Genomic DNA, 21,021 nt, shown 5'->3' with positions numbered 1-21,021 from the left:
ATGATGAAACAAACCACACTCAATAAAGCCCATATGAGTAAGAGGAGACTTAACCCTTTATAAATTACAATTTAAACCTGTGATAAAAATACAGCAGAAGGTCCTATTTATAGTTACTGCTTTATAAAATACATGATTGAGAAGTCTGTACAGAGTAATCTCAGTTTTTCAAGTGCTGACGTGCACAACACCTGATGGAAAAATACAAGTGTGCCTGCTTTTCTGAAACTGCTGAGCCCTCCCTCTGCTCAGGGCTAATCAAACACATAAAAAAGTCATAAATAGCAGCTTCAGCCTTCAAAGCTTAAGGAAAAAAATCTATCCTGTGCTTGGACTGCAAGCTAGTCTCCCTCTCAAGCACTGCGTCCAAGATGCAAACACTCTTTACTAGTATGGCACAGTAACCTATTATTGCAGGAGGTGAATGGGGAATTGAAATAACTTTTTACTAAGTCAAAACCATACCTGGCTTGAAGTTTTCTTACAGTCTCTTCATCCTGACGTGCCTGTTTCTCATCCTCCAAAGCTCCCTGTAGCTGTTTATACATTTCTTCCAGTTCACGTACTCTCTGTAAATACTGTTCCAGTTCAGATGATTTCTGAGCAACCTGCTCTTCCATTTTTTGTCTTACCTAGCAGCACAAATCAGGGACACAGATGAGCTAACGTTCAACTCACATTTCCGATTTTTAAAGGAATAGCCAGGTTTCCCTCAGATGTTTTCAGAGACAACCCTTTTCCTGCTGCCTGCAGAGCAGAACTGGTAACATTCGGTCTAGATTTGTAGATGTGTAACTAAGAGCATTTTAAACAAAATAATAGTACAGGTTACTTTATATTGCCCTAGTTCATGCAGCACAGGTTTTTTTTACAGGAGTTTAACCCCAACTTCAGTCAGTTTGATGCTGTCACTTAGTTTACAGATACACACTAAACCAAAGGAAAAGAAACACAAAGGTCAGTCTAGTTTAATTATACTGTTTCCACTCCTTTCCTCAGGCAAGTCCTCCCTTGGCAGCAGTGTATTTCATAAACTTAGATGTGGATGATGGCACCATGACAGCACAGGATGGATGGTTGGAAATCAGCTAAGAAGACTGGTTTTGCTAAGAGATGAGCAACTATAACAAAAAACGAAGGTAAGGGATAGATGAATGTGAGAGGATGCTGCACATCCACAGCCACCCAGTCTCTCATCCTTGTTACTCCCCCTTCACTGAACAGAGCAAGAGAGCAGAGCTGTCCTGTCCCACTCAGCCCATCACCATGCCAGGGACAACAGCAGAGAGCTGGCTTTGAACTGAGTCAGGATAAAGCACCAAAACCTCAGTATTTAGCAATATGTAACATGTACTTCACAGAAGGTAAACACAGCTCCTGAAGTCAGCAAGAAAGGCTTGCTGTCAAGTAAGGTAGGAGGGCATGTCCTGCTCTACTGGTCTGCACTCTGTTTGCCCTCCCCTTACTAAAACCCACTGACCCAGAAGGTGATCGTATTCAAGAATTCACACTTCAGCCTCTAAAAGGGCACTAGATGCATTTATGTTCCGAGACGTTCCAGCACATTGACTTGACCATTTCTACTTTTTTCTCCAGCTAACAGAAAAGCCTGTTACACCTGACAAAGCCCTTAAGGACTGAAAATTAGTTCTTTTGGAAATTCTCTGTGTGGATCATAGTAACAGCATTGTAAACCTACAATATTTCTTTCATTTTTTTATGTTTGTGTGTGTGTAGAGATGTATATACACAGTATAAAAAAAAAGCAGTAGTTTTAGGAATACATTCAAGTCATAAAATTCCTAAAATGCATTTTGATTGTGCCTGTGTTCATTTTGCATATTCTCATAGCACGTACTGGCTGCAGGTTCTCCATCTCTGAAAATTGCAAGGATAACTTCAAGTCTGGATTTAGTTTTCAAACAGTAAATTTTTTCCCAATTTTCCAATAATATTTAAGCTTTGAATGCTATACAAGTTGTAGGCAAGGTGTTCCACTGTTTGCATTCACTACATCTCTATGTAAACTCTAATAAATACATCGCAGGTTGCAGTCTCCAGCCTCCTGCAAAATCTGCGGAATACTTTCAGTGCCTGCCTGTGAGTGAAGTCAGTGCTGAGCGCTTTGCTCACTGTGTAATCACAGCAAAACACCACGTGCACTACTCACCATCTTTTCTCTCTCCAGCTCCAAACTGAAGCGATCTTGTAATTCAACTTGAGTCTGAAGTCTTTTCTTCTCTTCCTCAGCAGCACGAGCAGCTGCTGCTTCCAGTTGCTGGAAGGGCAGGGGGTGGGGAGAAAAGAGAGAGGAGGAAAAACAATTTGTCAAAACTGAGCCCTTTGGAGGGAATAGAATATTCATTAACAATTTTTAACAGAAATGGAGGAAACCTTCAAAAGCATTAAGGCACTAGTGTTTGGGTTTTTTTAATGTCTGAGGCTATTCTCAAATCTCTAAATGTACTTTTAAATCTTATTTCCAACAAAATTTTGAATTTACCAATGAAATTTATCAGACTTCCTCCAAGTTTCCCTTGAGTGCTGCTTTGCACAACCAACAGAAACCATTATTATTTCCTTCTCTGTCTCATATGGGATAGAAAACTACTATGGAAACCCACATCCCAGGCAGCAGGACTGCACAGGAGTTCCAATAGTGAAAACATGCCAGCGTGCACACAGTTCATACAGAAACAGAAGTAAGAAGCACTAAATTGCCATGGGAAAAGCAGAAGTGCCACAAACTTTGACTGTAAGTGATTGTTCTATTGTGAGTCACATCACTTTGACATCCCCCAAATTGCCATAGAAGAAAAATAAAATCCTAGTTGATTATCGCTTGCAATTAGGGGGAAAATTAGCCAAGGCCTGGGAATGGCTGCTGGTACCTTCACACCTTCTTGCAACTTACTTAAGTTCTTTGGTGTCTTGATCTTACAAATAAAGATAGTTGTCACAGTTTTATATTTTATCAGGATTTTGACGAAATGTATTTTTAGAATGGAAGGAAGGTCAGAAATATACAAGTACCAGCCAAAATTTTAGCAATAATGAAAACAAAATAATTCTTTCCCATAGTTTTTCTAAGAAACTTATCTGACACTTCAGAGGAAACAGAAAGCAAGCACTCGTCTTCTGTAATACACCAGGCTTTGAATTTGTTTCCACAGACCTTCAGTAAGAGCAGAACACCCAACATCTGTAGTATTTTTGGAAGGTACTGCATTTAGCCCATCTTCCTTCACACAACCCAGATGAACTAGTGAGATGCCTACATGATTAAAACTGCCAAGCTAAAACTTTCATTCCTTTAAGCGCAGGAAAAAAAGGGAAACAGAGGGGAAGGCTCCTAGTTCCTGTTTTTAAGCTGTAGAACATGATAGTACAGAACTACTCTCCTTTGAAAGGCTTCACAGAATCACAGAATCCTAAGTGTTGGAAGGGACCTCAAAAGATCATCTAGTCCAACCCCCCTGCAAGAGCAGGGTAACCTAGAGTACATCACACAGGAACTTGTCCAGGCTGGCCTTGAATATCTCCAACATAGGAGACTCCACAACCCCCCTGGGCAACCTGTTCCAGTGATCTGTCACTCTCACAGTAAAGAATTTTTCCTGATGTTCACATGGAACCTCCTATGCTCCAGTTTACACCCATTGCCCCTTGTCCTATCACTGGACATCACTGAAAAAAACCTAGCTCCATCATCCTGACACTCACCCTTTACATATTGGTAAACATTGATGAGGTCACCCCTCAGTCTCCTCTTCTCCAAGCTAAAGAGTCCCAGCTCCCTCAGCCTCTCCTCATAAGAGAGATGTTCCATTCCCTTAATCATCTCTGTGGCTCTGTGCTGGACTCTCTCCAGCAGGTCCCTGTCCTTCTTGAACTGTGGGGCCCAGAACTGGACACAATATTCCAGATGCGGCCTCACCAAGGCAGAGTAGAGGGGGAGGAGAACCTCTCTTGACCTACTAACCACACCCTTTCTAATGCACCCTAGGATGCCATTGGCCTTCTTGGCCACAAGGGCACGTTGCTGGCTCATGGTCATCCTCCTGTCCACCAGGACCCCCAGGTCCCTTTCCTCTTCACTACTGTCCAGCAGGTCAGCCCCCAACCTGTACTGGTACATGGGGTTGTTCTTCCTCAGATGCAAGACTCTACACTTCCCCTTGTTGAATTTCATCAAGTTCCTCTCCGCCCAACTCTCCAACCTGTCCAGGTCTCGCTGAATGGCAACACAGCCCTCTGGTGTGTCAGCCACTCCTCCCAGTTTAGTATCATCAGCAAACTTGCTGAGGGTACATTCAGTTCCCTCATCCAGGTCGTTGATGAAAATATTAAGCAGCACTGGTCCCAGCACCAACCCCTGAGGGACTCCACTAGTCACAGACCTCCAGCTAGATTCTGCCCCACTGACCACAACTCTCTGCCTTCTTCCTTCCAACCAGTTCTTGATCCACCTCACTACCTGATCAAGCCCACACTTCCTTAGCTTATCTATGAGGATGCTGTGGGAGACAGTATCAAATGCCTTACTGAAATCAAGAAAAAACGCATCTACCGCTCTACCATCATCCATCCACCTAGTTACTTGCTCATAGAAGGCTATAAGGTTGGTCAAACATGACTTCCCCTTGGTAAAGCCATGTTGGCTGCTCTTAATGACCCCCTCATCCTTGATATGCTGTCCTGGGTTCAGCAGTAGCAGTCATGTTTTTCCTTTGTGTTAACTGGTGCAGTGCTGTGTTTTGACTTCTAGTTTGAGAACAGTGTTGGTGAAGCCCATGTTTTCGGTTGTTGCTAAGCGATGTTTACCCTGACCAAGGACTCTGTGAGGCTCATGCTCTGCCAGGGAGGAGGGGAAGCTGTGAGGAAGCAGAGACTGACCTGACCCAGGCTAGCCGGGGAGGTATTCCATACCACAGCACGTCATGCCCGGGGTGGGGGGTAACTGGGAGTTACCCGGAAGGACAGGGGCTTCCGTGTGGAACTCGCTTTCTTGGCCGGTGGTATCGTATTCTCTTCCCTTGTTATTTTCCCTTATCATTGTTTTAGCTGATAGTAGCGGTGGTGATTTGTCTCAACCCGTAGGAGTTGCACTCTCTCGATCCTCCTCCCCGTTCCTCCGGGAGCGGGGAAGGGGAGAGCCCCGGTGCGGGGGGGGGGGGGGGGGGGGGGGAGACAGACACGGACCTCGAGATTGTTGTCAGCTCGGCACCACTCACTGGGAGTGAGTGAACAAGTTACCTGACTGGGTTTAAACCACGACATATGCCTAGAGATGGTGTCAAGAATAAGTTGTTCCATCACGTTTCCAGGGATGGAGGTAAGGCTGACCGGTCTATAATTACCCGGGTCCTCCTTCTTGCCCTTCTTATAGACTGGCGTGATATTTGCCATCCTCCAATCCTCAGGCACCTCACCTGTTTCCCACGACTTACCAAAGATGATGGAGAGTGGCTCAGCAATGATGTCCGCCAGCTCCCTCAGCACCCGCAGGTGTATTCGATCCGGACCCATCGATTTATAGATGTCCAGATTACTTAACTGATCCCTAACCCAATCCTCATCTACCAAAGCACACTCCTCCTTTATCTTGACTCCTTCCGGGGCTATAGGAATCTGGGTCCCCCAGGGAGAGTCTGCAGGAGTAAAGACAGAGGCAAAGAAGGCATTCAACAACTCTGCCTTCTTTATATCCTCTGTCTCCAGGGCACCCACCTCATTCAGCAGTGGGCCTATACTGCTTCTTGTGTTAGTTTTATTCGCTATGTATTTGAAGAAGCCCTTTCTATTGTCCTTGACCCAACTTGCCAGATTAAGTTCCAAGGAGGCCTTAGCTGTCCTAATTGCTTCCCTACATTCTCTAACAGCTGTCCTATATTCCTCCCAAGTGGCCAGCCCCTCCTTCCATAATCCATAGATTCTCTTTTTCTGTACGAGTTTGCCCAGCAGTTCCTTGTTTAACCATGCTGGTCTCCTGGCTCCCCTACTTGACCTCCTACTCACTGGGACACTCTGATCCTGAGCTTTGAAGAAGTGGTCTTTGAATGCTGACCAACTATCTTGAGCCCCTTCACCACCTAGTACCCTTTGCCATGATACTTCCCTCAGCAATTGATTGAAGAGGCCAAAGTTTGCCCTTCGGAAATCCTGAAATGTGGCCTTGCTAGGTATTCTATTCCTCCCACACAAGATCCTAAACTCCACCATCTCATGGTCACTGCAGCCCATGCTGCCATTGACGGTCACTACTTCAACCAGACCCTCCTTGTTGGTGAGTACCAGATCCAGCAGCGCTCCTCTCCTAGTTGGTTCGTCCACCATTTGCATTAAGAAGTTATCATCAATGCACTGGAGGAACCTCCTACACTGTGAGTGACTGGCTGTGTAAGTCTTCCAGCAAATATCGGGGTAGTTAAAATCCCCCATAAGGACCAAGGCATGTAGTCGTGAGGCTGCTTTCAATTGCCTGTAGAAAGCCTCATCAACTCCTTCATCCTGATCAGGAGGTCTATAACAGACCCCCACAACTGTGCCACCCGTACCAGCCTGTCCCTTAATTTGCACCCACAGACTGTCGACTTGGTCCTCATCTGTTCCTGGACAGAACTCAATACATTCTAGTCGCTCTTTCACATAAAGAGCAACTCCACCACCTCGCTTTGCTGATCTATCTTTCCTAAAAAGGACATAGCCATCCATGGCCACATTCCAGTCATGTGAGCTGTCCCACCATGTCTCTGTAATTACCACCAGATCATAACCATTAGACCGCACACAGACTTCTAACTCCTCCTGTTTATTCCCCATGCTGCGTGCACTGGTGTACAGGCATTTCAGGGAGCGAGCAGAGCATGCTAGTGGCACCCTTGGAAGGCGGGAGGCTTCCTGGTCTTCATTCATACTAGAACATTGCCCCACTAGTTCAAACCCAGCTACAACCCCCTCGCACTTCAAACCTAACCTACAGCTCTGTGAGTGAGCTCTACTAACTCTTGCCCTGGTACCCTTTTTCCCCTGCAGGACAGTGTTTAAACAACTACGCTTTCCCTCAAATGAAACAACAGATTGAAAGTTCTCCCTAGTCTGCCATTCTTCAAGCCCTAGCATGTTTCTCTTGGGCTTGTCCCCAACAGGCCCAGTTATCTCCCCTTCCTACCTAGTTTAAAGCCCTGTCGATGAGCCCTGCTAACTCCTGCCCCAGAAACCTTCTCCCCCTCTGGGACTGATGTATCTCACCTGCCACCAGCAAACCAGGTGTCTCATATAGCAGCCTGATTGAAAAACCCAAACCCCTGCCTTTGGCACCAGTCACGTAGCCATATATTGATCTGCAGTCTCTTCCTATTTATCACTTCACCTTTGCTTGTAACAGGTATGTAACCACTTGCACTCCAGACCCTCTAACCAGCCGTCCCAGGGCCCTGAAGTCTCTCTTCATTGCCCTTGCCCTGCTTGTAATAATTTCATCACTGCCAACCTGAAAAACCAGCAGCAGATAGTAGTCAGAGGGCTGCACCAGATCAGAGTTTCCTTTTAACATCTCCAATGCGAGCCCCAGGTAGGCAGCAGACTTCCCTGTGGTATGGATCAGGTCGACAAATGGGCCTTTCTGTTCCCCTCAGAAGGGAGTCACCCACCACAATTACTCTTCTTTTCTTCTTTGTTGAGGAAGTTCTAAGGCATGGGGGTGAGTGACAAGCCCTAGGTGACTCACTAGATGGATCTACCCCTCCATCTCCATTTACCTGGCCCTGTAGTTCCAAGACCTCATACCTGTTACTCAAGGGCAACTGGGAGGAAGGAAGGGATTGTGAGGGTTTTCGCTTACCTCTCCGAGGAGGGACCTCCCTCCATACTTCCTTGTCCCTTAAGTTTACTCCTTCTGTCTGATGGTAGGAGGGAAGGGGATCTATCACTTGTTCAACCACTTCCCTCTGCCCTTGCCTTAGGGTGTGGCTCCACCAATCAATTTCACTTTCACACTCTCTGATAGCTCTCAACCTTTCTACCTCCTCCCTCAGTTCAACCACCTGCTTTAGCAGGTCATCTATTCGCTGACACCGCACACAAGCGGTGTCACTAGCTCTCTCCGATACAAGTGCCAGGCTCAGGCATTCACTGCAGCCAGAGACCTGCACGGCCGCATGTCTGCAGGAAGGCCCAGTCTGGGTACCCACGTTATTCCTAACTACAGGTTTTGATCGAGTGGTGACCATGATCTATCTGGTCGATCGGTCCGTCTATGTCTCTCTGCACAAGCAAGCAGTCCTTCCTCCTCCTGCGCTCCAGGCGAGTCCTCTTCATCTGGCAGTCACCCCACTCGCCTGCCCGTGCAAACTGCCTCGACCCCCTCTGTTCGCCGCGCTCCCTGGGCAGGTTTTTAACCGCTCACAGCTGCCGCCGAGCCTGCTGCCTCCGCCCCCTGTGAGTCAGCTGCTGCCGTCAGCTGAGCTGCCGGCTCCTGGGCAAGTCCTGTTGAGGACTTGAGGCTCCCTCCTCAATGGCTTTTGTTGCTCTGAGTTGAGGCTCCTGGACGCTGATCTCTCCCCGCTCCACTCCGGTGTTGCAGGCGTCCTCTCTCAATCTACTCCCCTCACCTATTACAACTGATTACCTCAGCAATTGATTCACCTCAGCTTAAATGATGCCAACCTTTCAGAAGTAGTACTGCTCCTCTGCCAGAACATTTAAAAGCATGTAATTGTATTCAGATCCAAGACACCTACTTAAGTGAAATTTTCTTTTGGTTTCCTTCCCTACTTTGAAATTAAACAAACATCATTGCCAATACTGAGCTGAGAGAGCGAACGTGCAGAGCAACAGGCAAGGGTGGGTGCTAGGCTTCTGCCAGAGCTCAACAAGAAAATACACTGCTTGTCTACTCTATCAGTAACTTCCTGCTTAATTCATGTCAGAGGACATCAGTTCCTGTCAGGTAAGATTACTCACAACTGTGCAGGCTAGGGGAAAGTCCCAAATGTTGGGGGTGCGTGGAAAGGGGGAATCCACAGGAACACATGATTCCAGCAGGGGTTAGTTACCAAGCACAGAGTCTCTGTAGCCCACAGAGGACCCCAGATTGAAACAGAAAGGGTACACAAGTCGTGTGCACACTCTCTTGGTAATAAAACCTTACCTTTCAAGTCTGTTCAATATGTGTAGCTCAAAATTCCATTAAAAAATATGGAAAAAAAATCTATTGTAGATAAAGGCTCTTATTCTTCTGATTTTTTTTTTAGTGCAGGAGCTATCAAAATACAAACCAGTCTCAGAGTGCACTTTGTCAGATGCTGCATAAAGTGGCTCACTGCCATCAGAAGGCAAATCTAACTCTAGGTTTTCCAGAACAATTCAGTTTCCTGAACCATTCACAAAGCCTTTTCCTTGAAGAACGTTTTTCCAACTAGTCAAACACTAAGTCCCTCCAACACAGTGCCCCCACTGATTTCACTTGGTCAAAGTGCAGTAGTTCATGTCAAAGACTAAGCTACTTCCCTTGAGAAACCATTTTAATCCAGCCCACTTCAAAAGATGCTTCTTGCCCTAACTCTCTTCAGTTTATCCACTGTGATTTCTACAACATTCCCTGGAGCCTGTCAACATCTTCCTTTGGTGTTGCTCTCATATTATCTTCCCCCCTTTTTCTCCATAAAGTAAACTCAATACAGAAATCCAGCCCTGTGATTTAACAGGTACATTACTTACCAGCAACTTGCAGGTAACACAGGTTATCCTTTAAAGCATATTTTACATTCTGAATTTTAAACACATGTTAGAATACAGGTGATCAAATTAAATTTAAAAATGTTTTTCCACTGTCAGACCCCATTTAAGGCAAACAGAGCAATACACACATCGGTGGTGTCAGTGCTAAGGTAACTGAAAAAAAAGACAAATTTGTCTTCACCACAAATTGTGTCTTAATGACAAGACTTTTTAAAGATACATTTTGGATTACTTTATTTGCTTTCTAGACTCAGCAGCTCTAATACGTTCTCACAATATTTATAGCTTCCCCCCACTGCAAAGATTAAAGCTTCTTCTAATTGAGGGCTAAAATTAGTGTGTTTTATTCATTAAAAACTTGGGCAATGATGCACACTTGTCCTAAATGGGAATGCAAAAAAAAAAAACAGTCAGTTTAGGAAGGCAGTGAATGAAACGCTCCTTAGACCAAGCACAGAACAAAGCTGGACTGCTCTAGCAACAGGGACTCAGCAGCCGAAATGTTAGGCAGAAGCGGCAAGCGAGACATTTGATGGTGATTTAGGCTATTTCCAAAGCACACACCTCATTAAAAGGTATCATAGCAGTAAAAGCCATAGTAAGTCTTCCTGCAAGCCTTTAAAAAGAAAAGATAGAAAGTATATCTGGATACTGATGAAGTCTCTGTGGAGAACTATTGCAGAGATAATTCCAAAGATCCATAAGCATGTTCCATCTACTGCTAAGAGTGTGCAGCCACAGCAATGGCACCTCTGTGTCTCCTGCCAGTCATTAGACTAAAATGCCATTTACAAAGAAAATAATGCATTCAGCAAGTCTACTGCTAATACTCAAGAGATTTCTAGTCCAATTCTCAGGCTTTCAGAAGTCAATCCAGCACTTAAAACAAACACATATTTAAACAGTTTATAAATGGTTACTATGTGTCTCAGCTCTGTAAATCTTTTACAAACTAATAAAATTACACCTATACAACTCACAAAATCACTTTGCACCTTTGGGACCTTTGTAAAGTAGATTTCTATCTATCTCTGAAAACAACTACCGTGTGAAAAGAACAGCTGCCCATGCATACAATTCGCATGCTGTAACTTTGGAAACATATCTAAGAAAATCTTAATGTAAAGCCCCAGGTTTGACAGGTATGTGACACAAAAAAGAAAAAACAAAACCCCCACAGGTAACTAAAAACACTAGATTCTCTAGTCCCCAGACACCAGCCACACAGCCAGGGCTTTCTTCTACACTAGCTTCACAACACCCCCATAAGTACAGGGTACAGGGCTGGGCCACGTGATTTACCCTAAGCCTGCTAACAGTGCTTACAACCTGCTGTGATCAGTATTGAATGCTTTACTGCAGCTCAACCAGCAAATCTACATGCTCAGAGCACTGATGCTTACACAAGCTCACCTCCTCTCGAGGCATTCACTCATGAACACCTGAACAGGAAATAGGTGCCTAATTACACTTCAAGAAGCCCAGCTGAACCACAGAGATCGAGCTTAAAGTTTGAAGGTCAGCAGCTCCCACTCCCACCTTTCGCACAGTCTCCAGTTCCTTCTGCTTGTTCTCATTGGCCATTTGCAACTCTTTCATCTGCCGCTCCAGCTCTTCGTGCTCAGCTAACAGCTTCTGGCGCAACAATTTTCGTTTCTGGCGTGCTTCTTTGTGGGGTGGAGGGCTCCCCGCTCTCAGAAGGTTTACAGTGGTCTGTATGGCTGGAAAGGAGCATGGCAGACCAAGGGAGAGAAACAGAACACCAGTGAAGGGAAATGCTAAACTTTCAGGATAGCTTTAATGAATAAATATTTGTGGTAGTGTGTTATTTGTTAGTTTGGGGTTTTTCTTACGGTATTTTTAAATCAGAAATAACTGTTGTCAGTGCTCCTAACTCTCATCGGGCTAGCTATCAACACAAACCAAAAGTGAAAGACACAGCTTTCATTATTGGCTGTTGCCTGCAAGGATAAGGTCTGGCAATTCCAATACTGATTTCTAACAGGCCATGGAGGTACAAGCAACTTGCACACTTAGGTGTAAAAAAACAAACAAACAAAAAAACAAAACAAAAAAAACAAATGAAACAACCAAAAACCCCAACACTTCAAGACTTCCTACTACCCAGATTCAGCAACTCTAACGAGTTAGTAAGATGTTACCCAACATATGCGTCACTTCTCTTGGACCAACCTCAAATCCTTTATTCTTACTGATACTGCAAGGGAACACATCCTCCCAGTAAGCCGCTTGCTCTCATTCAGTTACAGTCAATAAGGAAATATCCAGGGAGTACAGCTGAGGAGTGGCAGATGAATTTGATATTCACCAACTACAACTGCGAAAACATTTCTCCTCTTGGAACTAAGTAATCACAGAATCACAGAATCCTAAGTGTTGGAAGGGACCTCAAAAGATCATCTAGTCCAACCCCCCCTGCAAGAGCAGGGTAACCTAGAGTACATCACACAGGAACTTGTCCAGGCTGGCCTTGAATATCTCCAACGTAGGAGACTCCGCAACCCCCCTGGGCAACCTGTCCCAGTGATCTGTCACTCTCACAGTAAAGAATTTTTCCTGATGTTCACATGGAACCTCCTATGCTCCAGTTTACACCCACTGCCCCTTGTCCTATCACTGGACATCACTGAAAAAAACCTAGCTCCATCATCCTGACACTCACCCTTTACATATTGGTAAACATTGATGAGGTCACCCCTTAGTCTCCTCTTCTCCAAGCTAAAGAGTCCCAGCTCCCTCAGCCTCTCAAGAGTTTGCCCTTCGGAAATCCAGAAATGTGGCCATTTGCCATACATCTGACTAGTGCAATTAAATACATGCTTTAGGTAAGGAGGGAAGTGCAAATGAAAGCACACAGCTCTAAATATAGAAATGCTGCACATACTTCAAGGGCAGTGGCAACACTGGCTTTGCAAGGACTTCCACCTTACTCTGCAAAAGATGTATGTAACTGTCATTTGGCACATATGTCGGAAGGTGTTACAGAAGGTGTCAATTTCACTGTGGGAATAGAAAAGAAAGCCCTAATGGCCAGCTGTATCCTCAGCTCACCAAACCATACTACCCCAAGCAAAAGTAAAAGCAAAGCTAGTATTTTACTGTGCTGAAATGAACAAGCTTTCCCCTTCTTCCCAAAAGCAACAATTTACAATGTATTTCCCCTTCCCCATCCCTAGAAGTACAGCCAATATGGAAAAAGCAAACAACAATAACTATCCATTTCACTTTGGTTACAGCTGCCTAAATTAAGGCGCCTAAATGACAGAAAGAGAGTCCCTTTACACATATCCTTAGTTCTTCCTAAATCTCAGGCTCCGTAAAGATCCTTTCCATGTGCCCAAAACTGGGACATCAAAACTCACCCGACCAAGAATTTCAATTCTGAGCAAAGCACAGCTTCAAGACTTCAGCTTACCTTATCTTTCACATGACTAAGATTTTCGAAGCCTCACCTTGAATCCACTCCTGCTTCTTCTTTTTATCAGAGGCACTGATCTCAAAGCTTTTATCAAGACATTTTATGAGAAAAAGGCATTTCTTTCCATCTTTGTCAGGCAAGGCCTAGAATGGGTAGCAAAATGATTAGCCCTGCAAACACTGAAATCTAAATTATATTGTAAAGTATACATATACATATACATATGCAGTTATTTGTTACAGAGCCACAAATAACAGCACTAAGAATCTTAAGTGCATTTATGAACTGGATTTTCTTAAATGAAGTAACAAAAGCTGTGCTAATGAAAGGTATCGGACCCCCACACATAAAAAAGATTCATTCTTATCACGGTTTGTTGTTTGTTTGGTCCTTTTTCACCTCTACACAACAGTTGCCATCCAGAATGATGTCTCCCTTCTTGTCCTTCAAATCTTCACTTACATAGTAGGAAATAATATTGGGTTTTAGCACAAACCATCGTTCCATCCAATTTTTCCTTTTGTGTCCTTTTTTCAGCATATAGCCCTGTAAAAAGCAAGAGATCAGCTGAAATGCCCAGCCTCCGTTGAACTGCCTGGTCTTTTGTTTCTATGGCTTAAAGGTTCAATAAAGCACACAGAAAAGTCACCTCAAGACCCTAAACACTTCATCTATACACTTCCATTCCTAGTACAGGCACACTAGTACAGCCTAGTACAGCCCATGAGAAACTACTTACTCTTCTTCTGTCCAGATTTTAAGTAACTGGGTTACCTGAAGAATTGAACAATTATTATTATGCCATTATCAAGTCACCGTTATGATCCTTTTTGACGCTGAAGATGGATGAATGAACTGGGAGGTGGTGTGTCCACTGCTACCGTGGCAACTCCTGTGTGTCCCTGCCCAAGTTATTTGGTTCTTAAATTGTAGGAACCTGTTCTGACCTAATGGTGAGATCCTATCAGACCACAAAGATGTGCTTTTAAGTACCATTGCTGTGGAGCAACAGAAAAAGACAAGAGTCCACTGGGCAGAATCAGCACATCCATACAGCCATTTCCCTGAAATCTTAAAGGAGCTAATGATTACTTTCAAGGTTTTTTTGTTAGACAGAGTTAACCTTAAGTAGCCTTCAAGAGTGCACACTGCATGTGAAGGATCCAGCACCTCTTATTATAGCAAACAACTTTCGAAAGTACAGGAATGAGAAAACAAAAGCAACAAAAATGCATGCGAGAAAGGCAGGAATGTCAACACATCGCTTTTCTGCCTTAAAAGAGTTTCTTTTCAATTTCTGTCTTTCAGACATGATTTTAAAATAGTGAATCCACTCCTGGCTATTAACTTCAACACTGATAAATACTTGAATCAAAATTTCCTTATTCCCCCTCAGTAACTTAACCCTATTGGCAATATCTGTTAAAATCATAAAGCTGGCACTTTTGTATTCCCACCACCAAATACACACTGGAGTTAACTCTGAAGTCAAAGACACAATTCATCCTCTCTCCATAACTTTAAAGCACATAATCCTCCATTAAATTAGCCAGTAAGGACAGTGACGTTCTCTTTGATGAGCTTTAATAGTTTTCTTCAGTCAGAGACGTGTTCAAGGTCAGATTTACGGGGCTTGGAGCAACCTGGGTCTAGTGGAAGGTGTTCATGCCTGTGGCAGGGGGGTTAGAACCAGATGACCTTGAAGGTTCCTTCCAACCCAAACCATTCTATAATTCTATGACATTTGTCATTGCTAAGACTCACTTGTAACACCTTAATGACAGCTGTTACTAGAAATCAGTTCTATGTGGATTCACACACCAGTGACAGATGTGGGCCTGTATCTACAAACTGAAAATCCCTGTTATGGGATACTCCCAGGGACGAAGCAGAAACACCTCTGTCCTGGGAGTGGCTCTACCCTGCCAACATACCTATTTAGCTGCACCCCACTAAAGAAACAATTCCATATAGGATACTTCAATGAGTATGTTAGAGAAACTGGTAACAGAACCATACTCCTGGCATCTTTTTTGGATGGGATATGGCAAGACTGGGGGTGCCTGGATTTTAAAGGAACAGAGTTGTACCTTGATTTAAACAACGCTAAGTTTTCGCTCTCAGTATTTAATTTTCTTTGAAAGAAAATCCACTTGCAAGCCTTAACAAAACTATTTTGAAAGAAGATAAGCCCATACTTTGTCACTGAGCTTTATATACAGTTAAAAGAATAAAAATTAAAATCTTCTGTAATGACAATAAATAGGCTGGTATTATGATCAAATCATCCCAGCTGACCTCTATTGAGCATTAACATATCTAAAACAAAAGCAGCAATACTAAGTGCAGTTACACTAGTAACCCTGTTACACGTTACCTGGTGTTGCTATGGTGATTCAAAAACTCTGTCAAGGAAACGGATGCCTGGAGAATGATGTAATAATTGGTCATTCTTTCAGGCATTTTTAGTGATCTTATCCAGGGCACTGCTGTGACCTAGTCAGTTTTTAATCTAGAGTTTCGCCAGTATTTCTGCTATGTCTGCCCTTTCTGAAACCATAACCCCGATTATTTACATACTTATGACAGGCTTCTAACTTCAGAAAAAAGTCAAATCACAGATGAAACTGAAACACCTACATCAACATAGCTATGAACAAGCAGTACAGAAAGCACTGTATTCCAAGTATTCCAGATTAAGAGGATGAAAGAAGTTGGAAAGGAGACCAAGGAACATTTTTCTGTAATGGGTTTTAGCTACAGCAATTTTTGACACAAGACAACGAATGAATGTGTTGTGACATATTCAAGTCAAAAGTGTCTTTCTGTAGAGGCCTGAGGGAAATTAAAAGTTAGGACAGTTGGAGCAGCTCTTTTGCTTAAAACACTAAACAAAAAAAGAAACAACCCCTACACGTACAGCTTATCTATGCTCAGCTCCTCTAGCCAGTTAAACGTGGCCAGAACCACGGCCGTGCCTATTCCCCTGTGCCATCCCACCCCCTGCTCCAAAGCAGGAATGTGCAGAGAAACAGCTTTGTCCGCCGCCTCCGCACTTGGGTCTGAGGTCTGGGTGGTCACAAGGGCATGTGAAGGGCTCCCACAGCTTCAATCTTTCATGCCTTCAGTACAAGTCATAACCAGGTGCTTCCTCCACCCCACCCCCTGACACACTGAATTTGCTTTCAAAGCCAGGTCAGACTGGTATTTTCCCCTCAAATAGCTGCAAAATCTTTACCTATTATTTCAGTGCATCAGCAGCTTCTCATCTTGCAAGAGCCCACTGACAACCCCTGGGAATCTTTTCACACCAACCATCATGTGACAGGCCACCTCTTTCAGAAAACTAGTATCACAAATGTTAACTATCACTGCTACCCTCTATAGGCCTCAGGGATCCAGGATAAGTGTACAGTAAAAAGGGTAGTATGATGCTTGACTACAACATGTCATTCATTAATACCTTGAAGTAATCACAGACTTTAATAAACTGAACCAGACGCCTGTAAGTCACACAGGGAGCTCTGTCCTCCATTAGGCTAGTGACTGTCCAGGAGGTGTTGGGCCAAATCTTGACACAAGCTATTTTTATGTGTCAAGGAACTATTCAAAGACACTCAGACATCCTTGGGAAAGAGGCGCAGCCACTGAGAGAGGAAAGGAAGGAGACAGTAAAAAAAAGGTGGATAGGGAGGTGAAGAGAGAGCCACAATGCAGTATCAAAACTGAAAAGAAATCCGATTTCCTCACAAGCCTCAAGTGGAAGGACTGACCTGACACTGGTTATTTAATTTTTCATGGTATTAAACTCCTGAATGACTTCATTTTGCCCTTAACTGACTATGTGTCCCCAGCCCTCACCTCTAACAGGCAACCAGCTGTTAACAAAAATAGACTTTCGCATTGTTCTGTGGATATTCTGAAAGAATTTCCTGTGCCAAGACTTTCTGACATTTCTTCAGAACAACTTAGGAAAGCCTGCCTTTGTTTCTCTCCTCACCAAGAATCCAAGAAATCAAAGATGAAAAAAATTCTCTGTCCGTCAGGTAAGAGTCAATTTTAAAGAGTTCTCTAGGTAAGCTCTGCTGTGACAGGTATAGTTTCCATTAAGGAAAATACAGTTTTAAAAGCCATTGCTAAACTGGTAATCCAGCCACTGGAAACCCAAAGAAACTGATGATTGACAGACGTTTGATAAGAATATGAAGGCCAGAATGACTTCTCGTGTTTAAGAATGGATAAGCTGTCAGTCACATAGCCTGCTAAGCAGAACATGAAGAGAGGAAGCTCTGGAACTCTTCTACACCTTTCTGCCCAGTTTGAAGTGATACAACTTAGAAGCAGACCTTTCAGCTGGAGCAGTACTTCTGTCCAGAAGACCTTATTTGCATACAGACATGATCATCAGCACAATGTTTATTGGCTACAACATAACTGAAACTAAAATCCAGTATCTTCTAAGACTGAAGAGTTGTCACCAGTTTAAGAACTGACAATGTGTTGCAGCTATTCTGTCAGCTAATAAGCAGTTCATACTAGTATAAAAAGGTCACATTTCAAGACAGAGCACACGTCTTTTAAAAACACTCTCCCAACAAGCAACTCAATCGTAATAGTGCAACAATTACAGCAATCTGAACAGTAGCGCAACTTCTCTTTTTTAAAAATAAGCTCAGATTAAAGAACCTTTGTGTCATTTACCTCATTTCCCCTGCTCATTATGCATCAGGTAAAGAAATTTCAGTACAAGTTGAACATTTTCTAATTATGCAATACATTTTTCTACTCCCAAGGATTATTTCTCTGTGGCTCTTACCTGTTTGAGTACATCTAATATGAGCTCATTAAAGACTTCATTGATTGCCATGGACACCGTCTGTCGGTCCATTCCTTTACTAAACTGCCCGCTGCCAATGAGATCAATCAGCTCCCACGCAGAAAGACCTTCTCGACTGGTGTTGAGAGCAATCTTGTAATGGTCAAACTGCTCCTGCTGCCAGCCTGCTCCCATTGCTTCAGTGAGTTTTTTAAGTAAATATTCAATCTGTACAGGAACACAAACAGAAATCAATCCTTTTCAGCAGGAATGGAAACCAAGTGTTTCAGAGGTGTAAGCTAAGCTTCCCTAGACTATGATTACAGCTGGATTCCTGCATTCACATGAAGGCTCCTAAGCGTAGGTGGTTTAGTTAGCAAAGAGTTTAGGCTCCTGCCTCAGTTGAACTTTTGACTGCCAAGCCCTTCCTGCAGCTACTTTCCATTATAAAGAAACAAAGAATTGACCTGTCAGCCTCTTTTAACATTTTAGATTCCTACAGAACACATGGGACCTTTCCTGCAACAGCTTCCAAAATACAGTTGGGAGCCATGGCTGAAGCGTGAGAAAGCAAGAAGTTCCAAAAAGTATTCTGGTGAGATAAAAAACAAATAAATTAGAAAAAGCAAGAAAAGATGGCAGTTTGAACAAGAAGTGAAATGAAAAACTACCAAGGTATGATCACCTATCTTAGCCTTCACCTGACCCCTCTTCTCTAGCTCTCAAGCACTCCATCACTGGACACAATCTTGGCAGATTGTATCAGGAAAAGTAAAATGACATTTTTTTCACGTCCACTTTTATTGTTTCCAAAATAAAATCTCCTTTTCCTTTCATCTTTTATCATTCTGTAAGCATTACCATACACAGGGTAATAACACTAGTCAAAATAAACACAAGAATAGAAAAGAGGGAAAGAAGGCTGGGTTTCTTCTTTTGTCTGGGTTTTTTTAATGTTTTAAACTCATCGCTGTTCGCTCTTTAAACTAGTTCCCAATATTTTAAACTAAGCCCATCTACAGCTTTGAGCATATGCAAAATGCTTTTAATGGCTCTTTAACAAAATAATTGGTGAGAGCCTTCCTACAAAAACCTCTACACAACAAAATAAAAGCCAGGCTTCTAATTTTATAGGACTGAAGTCAGAGCACACCAATTAGAGCATTTAATTTGTTTTTGAAGACAGACCAAGCTAATGTGGCTGCCTGCCATCTTGGGTAATGGCTCAGACTGTGTTTCTCCACTTCACTACCTTCAGCAACCAGCAAAGCCACCTGCACCCTCCCTAAGGAGGAAGCCTGGGGAGAGGGTGCTCAGTAATCACGCACCAGCCCACCACAGGGACAGGGGAGCACCAGTTCCACCAAGAGCTGGCCTTTCCCTCCAGTCACAAGACAGCACTGAGCCACTTCTGGGAGGTCAGTCCACAAAACCCCAGTGAGGGCTCATCCCAGCTGCCCTGCTTCTGTACAGGCACAGGGAGGGAAATGCCCAGACATGCAGAGGGAAAGCAACACGATTCTTTCAGGTTCTGCTGTGCACGTGGAAGTAACAAAGTTTTCCTCAAATGCTGCTTTTCTGAAGCATTTCTTCAGGTTGGTCCCCTTCACTTTCAGTTTGCCTATTTTAGGTGTGGTTTTGGAAACACCAAGAGTCTGAATCCTGTTATTAAAAATGACTAAGCTGTACAACATGAACTCATTGAAAAGTGGTGGAAACCAAATGACTTCTAGGACTTCTTTTTTCTAATCACCAATGCTAGTTCACCTCTGTTCCTCAGCACTGCTTGAAAACACCATGAAATTTCTCCTACAAGTAAGAAAAACCCTGGCTGAGAGAAAGATGATGCTTGACCACAGAACAAATTGATTTTCCAGCTACAGCTCAGAGTTACCTTTCAGCTTGTCTAACAGGCTTTTGAGCACCCAGCCTGAGAGATTTGGGGTTACAAAGAAATAAAGAAGTGTTTTTTCCCCCACAGATTTCACCACAAGGACTCCAAGGTCTCAAGGGTTTGATGCAGCATGCACACTAATTCTGTGGCTGCTGCTTCTCTCTCTTGCAATTAGTACAGTTGTAAACCTCTTTCCTTTCCCTCGTATCTGTCATCAAGAAACACAAGCGTGTAGCAGAACACACTCATCTGTCAAAGCAGTAAATTACCAAAATCACCCCACAGATAGGGCAGCTTTTCTTACTGTTTCAGCTCAATAAGTGTTCTTAGACACACAGCCCCTACTCTAGTATCACATGGACTAATGCTACAGTAAAATGGAGAAGCTACTGAAAGCTGCTGCACGGTCTAGAGGAAAGTTCCTGCTCTGCTGAATGAGCAGCAAGTGCATATGAACCGCAAGGTGGGAACTGGGGGAAGCAAAGTCCCTCCCACTGTAAGTGAAGATCAGGTTCATGACCATTTGAGGAACCTGAACATACGTAAGTCTATGGAATGAGATCCATCCCTGAGTCCTGAAGGAACTGGCTGATGCAGTTGCCAAGCCACTCTGCATGATATTTGAGAAGTCACGGCAGTCAGGAAAGGTCCCTGGTGACTGGAAAAAGGGCAATATCATAACCATTTTTAAAAAGGATGGAAAGGAGGACCCTGGGAACTACCAACCTCAGCCTCAACTCTGTGCCTTGGAAGATCACGGAACAGATTCTTCTAGAGCTATGCTGGGGCACATAGAGGACAGGGAGGTGATTTGAGTCAGCCAGCAAGGCTTCACCAAAGGCAAGTCCTGCCTGGCCAACCTAGTGGCCTTATATGATGGAGTTACTACATCAGTGGACAAAGGGCAGGCTATGGATGTTGTCTATCTGGGCTTCTGGAAAGCCTTTGACACAGTCCCCCACAACACCCTTCTCTCTAAACTGGAGAGATACGGATTTGATGGGTGGACTGTTCAGTGGATGAGGGTTTGGCTGCATGGCTGCATCCGGATGGTAGCGGTCAATGGTTCAGTGTCTGGATGGACATCAGTGACAAGTGGCATTCCACAGGGGTTCATACTGGGACCACTAC

At 43.8% G+C, this 21,021-nt stretch overlaps 1 protein-coding gene across 2 annotated transcripts in view; it reads right to left on the bottom strand.

The window, feature by feature from the left end:
* Positions 1 to 21,021, bottom strand: part of SWAP70 (switching B cell complex subunit SWAP70) — a 50,811-nt gene that overhangs the window by 3,325 nt on the left and 26,465 nt on the right. For both annotated transcript variants that reach the window (XM_057418160.1, XM_057418161.1), the window contains 6 exons: positions 17,997 to 18,224; positions 13,580 to 13,726; positions 13,215 to 13,323; positions 11,281 to 11,462; positions 2,171 to 2,278; positions 466 to 632 (listed from right to left, as the gene is read on the bottom strand). In XM_057418160.1, coding sequence (XP_057274143.1) covers positions 466 to 632; positions 2,171 to 2,278; positions 11,281 to 11,462; positions 13,215 to 13,323; positions 13,580 to 13,726; positions 17,997 to 18,224 — 941 coding nt within the window. The remainder of the gene's footprint in view (positions 1 to 465; positions 633 to 2,170; positions 2,279 to 11,280; positions 11,463 to 13,214; positions 13,324 to 13,579; positions 13,727 to 17,996; positions 18,225 to 21,021) is intronic.

The sequence above is a fragment of the Pezoporus wallicus genome, unplaced genomic scaffold (assembly GCF_028554395.1).
Source record: "Pezoporus wallicus isolate ANWC-B61680 ecotype Strahan unplaced genomic scaffold, APGP_CSIRO_Pwel_v1 contig_2025, whole genome shotgun sequence".
Lineage (NCBI taxonomy): Eukaryota > Metazoa > Chordata > Aves > Psittaciformes > Psittacidae > Pezoporus > Pezoporus wallicus.
This window is presented reverse-complemented; position numbering and strand designations above follow the sequence as displayed.